The sequence below is a fragment of the Gallinula chloropus genome (assembly GCF_964237585.1).
Source record: "Gallinula chloropus genome assembly, chromosome: Z".
Lineage (NCBI taxonomy): Eukaryota > Metazoa > Chordata > Aves > Gruiformes > Rallidae > Gallinula > Gallinula chloropus.
The window spans coordinates 57,560,007-57,572,214 of NC_140089.1; the positions used below are offsets into that span (position 1 = coordinate 57,560,007).

General features: G+C 42.1%; 1 protein-coding gene across 1 annotated transcript; it reads right to left on the reverse strand.

Moving 5' to 3' along the window:
- Positions 1 to 471: 471 nt before the first annotated feature.
- LOC311203728 (protein PRRC1-like) lies at positions 472 to 11,573 on the reverse strand (the record flags this gene model as incomplete). Its single annotated transcript, XM_084278486.1, has 8 exons — positions 472 to 492; positions 899 to 1,001; positions 1,351 to 1,454; positions 2,362 to 2,525; positions 4,732 to 4,834; positions 7,012 to 7,169; positions 8,108 to 8,494; positions 11,480 to 11,573. The coding sequence occupies 8 exons, from the start codon at positions 11,571 to 11,573 to the stop codon at positions 472 to 474; spliced, it is 1,134 nt and encodes a 377-aa protein (XP_084134612.1).
- Between the last annotated feature and the right edge of the window lie 635 nt (positions 11,574 to 12,208).

A 12,208-nucleotide genomic window follows, 5' to 3' on the forward strand; every position in this document is an offset into this window, starting at 1 on the left:
AATACAGCTTTGGGACATTCCAGGGAAATCGAGTTTATGAGCAATCTCTATACGGCTCTAAAAAGCCTCTGAAGTGGAGCAGTGATTTATAGAAATTCATGTTTCAAGTACTTTATGTCAGAATTTGTAACTTTTAGAAGTAAACTAGATTCTCCACTTAGCAATAGCGTGGACAGCCAGCAGATTCCTGTGCCCCTGTAGATGCTCAGGGCCTGGCAGTCCTCTGGCAATCACGCTCAGCAGTCTCTGATGAGAACCTGTCTGTTTGCTGGTTCCTAAATGACGTACCAGATACTTTGCTCAATTGCTAACGTGCTCACACAGACACCTCACTGGTGATGCCATTTTGTTGGCATTAGATGACACTCAAACACATCTGGGAAGTAAGCTAAAGAAAGGAAAATGAGCCTTTGGACGGGTAAGAGTGCTTACTGCACCTCCTAGGTGCACTTGCTTAGTGCATTACTTGAGCTACAAGACCTCCTTCTGCACCTAAGGAAGAGTGAGGATTCTTATCTATCTAAACATTTGTGAGTCATGGAATCAGATTGATGACAACAATTCAATAATTAAAGCTGTACTTCCTTTTCTGAGGGAGTGCTTTGAGGTTATTTTTTCCTTGGTTAACTTCTTCTTGGAATATTTCTTCTTCTTTAACAAGAATTAAAATCAGCGGCTCAAGTGCCATGTACTGCAGAATGAAGACTCCCAAGGGAGAACTGCTTTTCTACAAAGGCCTGAAGATTTTTAGGCAATGCATGACTCAAAAATATTTTTGATCCTCATTTTATAAACTAAGAAATTCAAGTGTAGCTACTACCAGTAAGAGCTGACATCATAAATTAAATCTTAAATCCTAAGTCTTAATCCAACTTTAATAAGAAAACAGAAAACTCACCTGCTGAACATATTGCAAAGGCACTGGTGTTGCTTGGGTAAAAGCTTCCAGATGAATTCCATGAATTGGATCCTCGATAATCAGACATCCAATGTCAAACCACCTGCAATGACAGCCAAGTTAGAGTCTGTTGAAAAGCAACATTTTAGCCCTTGAATGATGACCGTTTTACAACCTCTAATACAACTGTAGTTAAAAATGTAACAATGACTTACATCAAGGCATCCCAGCATTTTTCAAATCAAATTTGCATGTATCAACTCATGTATATATAAAAAACTGAAGTGCCTGTGTTCCCTTGTAAAGAATTCTATGGCTCCGGTTGTTTAATATATTTTATATGTGTCTACATATAAATGACATTTTTTTCTTTAAAGCACTGGAAGCAAGACCCTTTGAGTCAATGAGAAACAGCCCTCTCCCCACCTCAGGGATATATTTCAAGTTCTCACTTGTCAGGAAGCAATTCCTCAATGAAGTTTTCTACCGATACAGCAGGCTGTTTTTCATGGATTACTCCAGTCTGGCGCAAGCTGTCTATTCTTTCTTGGGCTCCCTACATGGGAACATGATCTGTTAGACAACATTCTCTTTCAATCACATCATACAACACTCAGAGATGAGTGCAAAAACCCCTCTGGAGCAGAATTTTCAAGTTAAACAGAAAACAGCGATTTAAAAAAATTACTCTTTTTATTCAACAGTAGAAAAACCAAAAAAGTCATGAAAAAGCACCATAGCCTTTCCCAAACAGGAATCTCAAACAGTAACACAAGCTATGATAAAACTCATGTTTGAAAAGCTGCACAATGAATTCCTACATACTAAATGTAAGAATGGAGCTGTTCAGGAAGATCCTTGGCAAGTGTTGATCAACCTGTCTTTCACCTACAGAATTAGTTGGGAGACAACCCAGTCTCAAAGGCTCTCTTAACTTCTGATTACATTTTTCCTATTCAATTTCTCATGTTTAGTTTTCATCCCAAAGTACTGTGCTAGTGACAGACTAAGAACAAATGCCTGATACACTTTCAAACTACAGTCATATCACAATGCATGCCAGATGTGATGGCAATCAACTGCTTTAGAAGAAAACGGACATAAATGTTCTTCACTGCTGTGACCGCGTTTGCACAAGAACCCCAAAAGCTATTCCAACAAGCAGCTTCAGAATGATCTAACGGAACAGGCGGCAAGTTACACCAAAAACAAGAAAAGGAGAAGTCTCCCAATGCCACAGACTGACATTCCCCTTAGGGAAAATCAGATTTTTCTGGGTCAATGCCCCATCCCTGGAAGTGCTTAAGGTCAGGCTCGATGTGGCTTTGAGCAGTGTGGTCTAGTGCAGAGAGTTTCAGCCCCCTCTGCTGAGGACAATTTGTAAGGTCACTTCCAAACCAAACCACTCTCTCATCCTACGTTTCCATTGCCCTTCTCTGTGCTGGAGGTACTTTAGTACTTACTTTTAAACCTGCAGCGTAGCCCACAGGTTGGGGTGCGATGTTAGACTGCGCAGCCTCTCCAGTAACAACGGCCATTCCAAAGACTTCTTGAAAGGCATCTCGAATGGCTGCAACTTTCACCTCTTTGGTAGAAGTAACCACTATGTCCAGTTCTCTCCCAGTTTCTGTAAAACACAGGTGTGTGTATATATATATAGAGAGATGTATATCTATGAGCGTGTACTATTCTTCATTCCCATTACAAGCCAGTTTAAATACATTCTACATCTTAAGACTATGCTTCAGTTGGTCTTCTCTTTCTCACATGTTGCACAAAAGTTCTTTCCTGAAGCAGAAGTCACTTAATTTAGCTAGTCACCTAACTTTTACTTCCTAAGTGATTCATCAATGAAAAAAGGACAACAGGAACTGAGGCATATTCTGCACCTGAAACAAAGCATAGTGCTCATTTAAGATGACAACTCATGGATTTAGAAGAATAATCCTGACATTCACCTCCTGCTGCTTCTGCTGAAGACAGAATATTGAACTAGATGAACCACTGGGCTAGAATCTCTCTTTTAGGGGGAAAGACTGACAGAGATAGGCACGTTCAGCCTGCAGAAGATAAAGCCAGAGGGATCTCACTGATTTGTACACATATCTGAAGGGAGCCTGCAAAGAGCCAGACTCTTTTTGGTGGTGCCCATGGACAGGAGCAGAAGCAATGGGCACAAACTGAAACAAAGGAGGTTCCATACAAACATCTGAAGGATCTTTTTAACCATGAAGGTAACCAAGCATTGGCACAGGTTGTCCAGAACCACGAGGAAGTCTCCATCCTCAAACATACTCAGAAGCTGCCTGGATGCACTCAAGAGAATCAAAGAATGGTAGGGAATGGAAGAGAACCTTCTGCATTCCAGTTTGTGCCCATTACCCCCTGTCCTGTCACTGGGCACCACTGAAAAGAGTCTGGCCCCATTCTCCCTTCAGATATTTAGGAGTATTGACCAGATCCCCCCTTAAGTCTTCCCCAGACTACCGAGACCAAGCTGATTCACCCTTTCCCCCTATGAGAGATGATCCCGTTTTATTCCACATATTGCCCACTGCTTTAGTACAATGGTGCAGCAATGTGGTCAGCTGGATCACACCACAGGTCCAATTGAGTGACAGCTCAGAAAAACAAAGCGCACAAAGGTGTTAATGCTTTCTTCTCTGCCTCATCAGTTTCCTGACCAGCTTCACCTACATGCAAAGAGCAGCACTAGCACAACTAAGAAGGAGGACTGCTCACCAGACTGCTGCAACAAAAGCAAAAAGCAAAACAAACCAAACAAACAAAACACAGCAAGGAAAAAACACCTAAACCAGCCAAACAAAAACCCAACCCATAAAACCTGTCCAGTACTCTGACAAATTGTAGAAATCTCAGCTCAGTTAGACGTGACATGAATGTACTTTAGTAAAACACAAAATTGTGACTACCACAATGCTGCTCCTTCCTATTCATTTTAAAGCTCTAACTGAGATACTATGCTTTTCATTCCAGGCTCAATGCTCAGCAATACTTCACAAAATCACAGAATCATACGACTGGAAGAGACCTTTGTAGATCATCAACCCTTTCAGTAAACATTTCTTTCTAATATCCAATCTAAACCTCTGCTGGCGCAGCTTTGTGCCATTTCCCCTTCTCCTATCTCCTCTCACCTGGCTGAAGAGACCATTGCCCACCTCCCCACAACCTCCCTTCCTGTAGTTGAGACTTTATTAGACTGTTTTAGCCTTTTCAATGTTCTTCCCAAGTGTTTCAGGAACTGCTTCAAGTTTGCTGAGCTTCCTAAAATAGTATAAATACTGTTGGGCTAGAAAAGCAGAACAGCTGAAAGTCAGAAGAAAGCCTCAAAAGCGATGTAAACACCGTTGTGAGCACGCTTACCTTTTGGCTTGTCGACCCTCAATGCGATACCTTACACACCGGGATTTAATCACCAGATCCAACAGAACACATACAGCATATTTTAAACTCAATTCCATATCACTCCCTCAAACAGAGAAACAGGGAGGGAAAAAAGTATGTGACTTCCAGATTACAGACAAGGACTTGTCACCGTTTTGTTCTCTGTAACTTGCTCATCTCTCACAACCTGAACTGAAGGGTATTACTATGCTACTACCTAAACTACAGCAGAATACACAAGTAAATGAACCTTAAGACGCACATAAAAAAATCAGCCTGCAGAGTGAGAGTCTCACTGGACAACGCACCTGAGAAATCACCACGTAACTGTGACAGAATTAACACACTCTCCAGATAAACTTCAAGTGCTGTTACATTAATCTAACATTCTATGCATTACTTAATGGTTTGTCACAAATACTTACTGATATATGGAACCATGCCAGGGTCCAGCGGTGTAATCATGGTCTCCACTGAATGTTTGGGTTTATCAAGAACAGACTTCACCATGGGATTCTCAGCTACACCCTAAACATAAGCAAACAGACTTCCATATTATTTTCTCGTTTTTCCCCAAGAAACTCACAATAGCACAGTTAAAACCCAACCAAACAAAACCCAAGTATTAAGCTGCTTCATGGTCTTCTTACCACATTTACACTTTGTAATGCCTGGTGCATCTCATTCCCCAGCACAAATGCTGCAAGACGTGACTAGGAGTGCGTGACTTTTCGGATACAGCAAAGGCCAAATATCATCACCGCCATCCTCTCACGCACCAATGCAGAAACAGGCCTGCCAGTGATGGTGGGCAACACACTTGATTTCCTCCTATTCTGGGACGGGAAGTCTTGAACATTTAACAGATACTAATTACAGCTATCATCAGACTCGGTAGCTAGACTCAAACTGTGACAATTCCAACTGAAGAGCCTCTTTTTTATGACCTTACAGACAAGAGGACCTATTTTTGAATGGCCCATTACTAACAAATATTTTTACAGCTGAAATTGAGCTGAAATTCCTCAATTTATAAGTAGATTCTAAACAACGCTGAAAAAACGCTCTATCTTCTCCAGCCAAATTCCAGGTGGAGCTGCTGACAGACCTAAAAGTTCATTAAATGTAAGCACAAACACTGACAGGGTCTTGCTGGCCTATTATCTACCTTGAGGGACATCTGAAAGAATGGTGTTGGATTTCTGAAGAACAGCAGAGCAAAAAAGGTAGTTCAATCGATTTCAAGAGCAGAAACAGAGATAACTGCAGCACTGCCATGTATGCACTTCAACAGAGAATCCAGCTTGCATTTCTGCAACAACTGACAGTTAAGCCTCACAGATTCTGTCTGATGTTTAAAAACCTGACTCTGACATGTGCTTCCACACATCCAACACTTGACAGCTTCAGTACAACTAATGATTCCTCATTCTTCCACCTAGGAAATTCTCAGAGGTCATGGAAAACACAGAGCACGTACAACATTTAATACTCCAATCAAAGAATCTACATTTGGGTTGAAGTCAATCATACACATTCTCCAGAAACAGACATAGGTCACTTGCTGGAACCTACTGGTATACAGGCAACAATAACGTGGATGAGATTGGCTTCTCAACTAATTCACTACTGCCCTTTCAAACGGGCTACAAAATCATGTCACAAGGAAAACCTTCTCTTCTGGAACATTACCTTCTATCGCAAAAAAGCAAGAGGAATATGGTGACTGGAAGACATTTCTACTTGAAGACCAAAGAAGCTGTCTTTTTATGATTATAAGACACGTGCCCTAGAAAAAAGCAGCACGACAACTCTGCTCTCACCATACTGATGGACGATTAATCTTGCTCTTTAAGACTGTAGCACTGTCAAGATGACTGGAGTAAGGGAGAGCTCCCTCTGCCACGTCACACACAACTCATTCTTCCAGATTTTCTTCTTCAAAAGGCCTTGAAAGCCCCTCCAAAAGTCTCCAGTCCCACTGGGACGTCAATCTTGATTCTTCCTTCCGATTTACAGTACAGATAGTCGTGTTGCTCCTGAAGACAGCTCAGAGCTCACACACAGTCCCTGCATCTTTCTGCCACAGCCTTCACAACACTACTCAGATGTAGCATGTCACAGCTCCAAAAAGGTTACAGGCTCATGAGATGCTGTCAGTTGTTGCTGCTTATTTCCTCTCTACGATTAGATCGCACCACAAGGATTATCTGTTCTGCAGTATACACTCCGTGCCCTCTAGCGGAATAGAAAAAATCCTACAAAATACCACAGACACCTCTTAAGAAACCCCTCCTCAGTGGAAGAAACACTTATTTCCCTCTCCCTGAGGAGACTTGTTTGGTTTAGAACAGGCAGGACTTGCATCCCCTAAAAAACCAATTCAGTTCATTAGGAAATGATAAAGAAACCCAGGATGTGCAAAGAATCAAAGAGGTTCTGACATTTCCCATGATTTAAGAGCATGTGACAAAACCTCTAAGGTAGAAGGATCTCCCTGTCACGAGCACCAAGATGCCTGCATTTATGTAGTCATTCCTCTTCTGGAAAGGAAAGCAGCACAGTTTCAGCAAAAAACAGCCACCTTGCAAATGAGGACAGAGGAAAGACAGGACCTAGAGCAACATGCCCTTAAAAGTTGTATCTTGTTAGAGACAACAAAAAATGGTAGTTCCTCCTGAAAGGTAACATACAAAACCACAGAGCTTTATAAACCCCCACAGCCCTCCAGCAGGTGTTCCACCTTGGGCAGTAGCTACTCTGGGGTCTTCAAGCTCCTCAGGAAAAGTGATTGCAGAACCAGTTCCAGGAGCCAAAGGGGAAGAGAAAGTTGCCTGCTGAGTAATAGGATCTGCGAAGACACCTAGGAAGAGGGAAAAACAAGACACAAGTACTGCGTTTCATTTCTTATGCCGTAGCAACATGCAATTGTTTTACAGGAAAATGAACAGGAAGAATAGAATAATACTGGGCTGATTCCTTTCATTTCTTGAAGGCCCCAGAACAATCCTGCTTGTTAGAGTTTAGCAGAGGCAACTACTGTGAATGAGTTCAACAATATCTGCTCATAGAACCGAGCCTACCTGCACCTGATGTGTAAAATTAAACAAAGACATGTTAGCTTAAGAGTGGTGCTTTTTATTGTCTTCAAATTTCCATAGGTCTTTCTGGACAGACTGCTTAAAAGACATGTCACAAACAATGGTTAAAGCCTGACTCAACTGCTGCTGAAGAGCTAAGTTTCCATTAGGCTAGTAGAAAATCACATCAGTTCAGCAACTACAGCACTCGCTTGCATGGCAGGCAAGTATTTTCCACTGTCCTGATGCAATTTAGTAGCCAGAAGCAAGAAAAGAGAAGCTACTCTCATGTGACGGACGACTTCTTACAGATAGCGAGCTTCTCAGAACAAAAACTTGCCCATTAGGAGATTACAGCCTGAGATACCTTACCATTCCGTGGAAATACAATGGCTGAAATTGCCTCTGAGCTGAACAGCAGCAACACAGAAATAAATGGTCAGCTGGGCTTTCCTGGGCACATTTTAAAATACTGCTCTCAAACACTTTTCTGTGAGCCTGAGTGCTAGCAGAACTCTATGGAAGAGGACTCTTGTCCTACACCGTGATCGTACTTCAAAGGCCATTCTCCATTCCTCCGAGCGCAGCTACTCAGTAATTAAGTGTCACAAGAATAATAAAGAAGCTGAACTTGTGGGACTCTAGCAGACTGCTGAAGTAGCCACCCAGGAGACCCCTCATCCTGTCTCACAAGCACAAAGGTCTATATACAAAAGGTTACCTGTGACGGGAGGTGCAGAGAATGATGGCATCAGTGGGCTCTGTGGTGCTCGACCAGCGTGGCCTCTGGTGATATCATACGTTGAAGACATGGAAAATCCTGAAATCGGGGGACCAGCAGGAGGTGCAGGAAGACCAGAGCCAGCAGTAGAGCTTAATGAAGGAGCTGTAGAGAACTGCGACACAGAGGTACTAAAAGACGAAGGGGCAACTGGAGGTCGGGCTGGAGTTAGAGGTGGCGCCATAGTAGAAACTGTTGCAGATGGCACAAGTGGAAAAGAAGATGAAGTCATCATAGGAGGAGGAAGTGGAGATGCTCCAGCTGCCAGAGGTGCTGAGCACTCAGGAGAAGATGACAGGCTTGGTGTAGCAAGGGGACTGGACAAAGCTAGGGGAAAAAAAGACAAATGGAATTTTAGAAACACCGAGCCTTCATCTCAGAGATTCAGGTATGTAATTGTTCAGCTAGTTTACAAGTAAGTTTTGACCAAGTCTGCTTTTCTCCTTTCAAAGGAAAAAAGTTTAGTTCTGCTTGAGTTTGCAACCACCAACAATTGCCCTCAATTTCTGGAGATAGTAGCCTGGAATTTCTTTTCTTCTCTGACCCTATTTGTCACAGCTAAAAAGACGAGTCAACATTTGACTACCCATTTTGTAGCTGATGAAGTGGGCCTCAGAAATTTCCAGCTAGCACGCTTCTTCCTGCTTCATCAACAGGAATAACGAAGATGCAGGAAGTGTCCCTCTTTAGATTAAGAAATGCACTCAGGGGACCTGTGAGGCTGGGACTTACTGCAGAGGTACAGGTCTATGAGATGGGCTGAGCACCAGGCAGCCCTCTCTTCCCTGGCACCCAGCTACCCAGGCTCCTAAACCCTCTGCTTTCTGTGTTTCAGTCTGGCTCCCAGCTGATCCTTGGATAAGCCAATTTTGTTCTCTAAACCAAATTTAGACAGAAAATTAAGCCAGAGAAACAGAAAATACTGGTTTTTACAGCACTAAGCTGTTGGATCAGCTCAGATGTGAAACTGCACTCAGCCTAAACATTGATGACAGTCAAGTGACGTGCCAAGTTACCGTAAGGAGGTCGTTTCCAAACTTTATCACGCACACCAGTCAATAAAAAATGGAATATGCACACCCCCAACATAGCTACAAAATACTTACATGGGCCACTGTCCTAGTATATTCCATAGATTTTAAAACATACAGAACAGAAATATTAAAAGGATGAGATAAAGATCAAGAAACTCTTCTGCTCCCACTGAAAATTAGTATTTGAATAGTATATTCATAAAACAATATGTTATGTTATTAACGGTTAGCACAATATAGAATACCATTAATAATATTGTAGTGTGAGCAATGTCACTACAGAAGCCTCATTATTTTTACAATCTTGGGTTATCATCAGCAATTTGGAGGTCTGGTTCTATATTCCAATCATGGCTTTAATGGTTGTCACACCTGGAAAAGATGCCTTACAAAGACACACAGACCCAAATGAAAAGGTGTTGCTGGATGTGCTTACAAAACCATGCTATTTGTTTTCGTCTCCCAGCCATCAAGTATATGAAGGCTTATCTTGAAATTCAGCTAGCAAATGTTCATCTTCCTTGATGTCATTCAATTCTTGTGGAAAAATCATCAGAAGGTGTTGCACTTTGGTATTCCTAACAAATGGGCTCAAAATCCACCCAAACTAATTCATCTGGAAGATTTCTACATAGTTCAGGAAATTCTCTTTGCCAATTTACATGTACAGAGTGGAAAGGTTTATTTGTGTGACACTTGCAATGATTTTGGCAACAGGAATGCATTGACAACGTAAACACTTTCAAATACCACTTTTCAAAACACCTTCTCAAACGCATGACTTTCTTACAAAGAAGTAGATCACTCCTCCTTAAAACACCACCTTTATCTTGAAGGGACAAACTGTAAGTGTGTTTTGGGGTTTTTTTAAATAACTACTGGGTAGCACACTGCTGATGGCCACTTGTCATCACAGAAAATGTCAGCGAGTCTGCAAGTCTGTTTTGGTACAAGAAGAAAGCTGAAGCCATATTTAAATCCCTTGCCACAAGACAACCAGCAAACCTCTGTGCGATGCACAAAAGTTTCACGGTCACTTCCTCTACCATTACAAGGTGCAGCTAGAAACAACCCCTACTATTTAAAGAGAACTTCTATAAAATTAACCACACTGCTGGCATCCTGTAGCCCTTTGTGCACCAGCTCCACTTTCACTGCTGCAGTAACTTGCCTATGAATGAGGCGGTCAATAAATGTCATGGGTGGAAATAGATCGGTAACCTTATTCGAGAATCCATTTTTAGCCTAGTCAAAGCAATCACTCCATCAATGGTTACTCTGAGGCAGTCTTAATAAAAACATGGCTTTTATTAAAGAAATCATTCACTGTTGAGGATGCAGCTTCTCCAGCACAGCCCTCCTTCAGCATTTGACAATAAAGTTGTTCTTTCTGTATTTCATTACTGAAACAGAATTTAGCAAAAACCATAAGCAGAAACACGTTAGGAACATCTGTACAGCAAACCTTCCATACTGTGATCTGTTCTTATGCTTGTTTCTTATAATCATCAGCAATGTTTTCTATGTCTCCTTCCAACAGAATTTCCTGACAAATCCATTTGTCAACATATTGTTTGCATTTAATATTACAGACATTTTTACCACATCTCTGGTGGTTTCTGAAATATATGCCAAGAAGTATCTTCAATATGAGTAAAGCTTGATTTTTCTTCTTTTTTTAGATAAAACTATTATAAAGGAATGCTCTGGTATTTTCTTCCTGCACCCAATGGATCGCCCAGCACATCCTCCTGGGGCTAAGAGCGCTCCACTCGGGAGTCCACGGCACTAGTGTGACTCAAGGTAATGTTACCAGATGTGTCAGAAAACTGAGCATTCGGTAGTCAAGCACATGGGGTTCAGACTCTGGAAAAATCAGATTCAGTGCTCTGATTACCACCCACAACAGTAAAATCCAAGTGATCGTCCACGTTTCTCACTATCCCCCACAAGACTGTAGACTTGTTTGAACTCCCTTCTGTGCTGCTCATCTCACTGTGCACTGTACTGGCCAGTATTCCCTGTCCCCACGTCCTTAGAAACCCTAAGTGCTTCCACATGACTTCATCAAAAAGTTTCAAGAATAAAAAAAACATTTACACTACTCTCTGTCAGATGTATGCCATACTGCCATGAGAAAGAAACAAATTCTTCCCATCAGCCTGGAGAAGAGCTCTCTAGGTTGATCCCAACACCTCTGGATGAACTGCTGTGCTTTAAAAAGACATGAATAAATATCACTGAGTTTCTGAGGAAGTTTCTGTACCTAATGACCTACCTGTAGCAGCAGTGGTAGCAGCTGTAGTCTCCCCTGCTGTGTTTGGTGGGGGTGTACTGGGTGGAGTTGTCTCTATTCCACTCTCTTCCATCATTTTCCTTCAGCTACAGAAAGCTGTAAGACAAAAAAGAGAGGAAAAAAAAAAGTCATATATTGAGAAATAGGCATAGTGTTTGCTGCAATACTGAGCTGTAGTAACTCCAAGGACCTGTTCTTTTCAGAGCTGATGCATGACAGGATGCAAAAGGTGGCAAGAAGCGAGACAGAGAACGAAGTCTCCCCCCTCTGCCCGTAAAGAACCACAACTACCCCTGAAGTTGGAGCCCTCTCCAGCTTAAGCACTGCCACAGATGCTCCCAACCCACCATCAAACTGACTGCAAGCACTTTCTCCAACACCAGGCATAGTGGCAGAGCTTGCAAGGGCCTAGGGCTCCAGACTCCGTGACCTGAACTCTATGACCCTGTCTGCTTAAAGGAGAAGCTAAAGAAACCTCCAGACATGCCACAAGAAACCAGGGAAATTTACTTCCAACCTACCTAGAAGTACAATGACATTCATTTACACTGAACAAGTTCTCCACTGCACACAATTCCTGTAAAATCCAGGTCTCGTACTGCTCTGGTGAGTATCAGAAGTAACAGTAATTGAAAACTTTGGCTTTTCTTTTGAAGGCCACATTACATTGAAAGTATCTTTCAGCATCTTTGACTACACCTGTACAGTGCA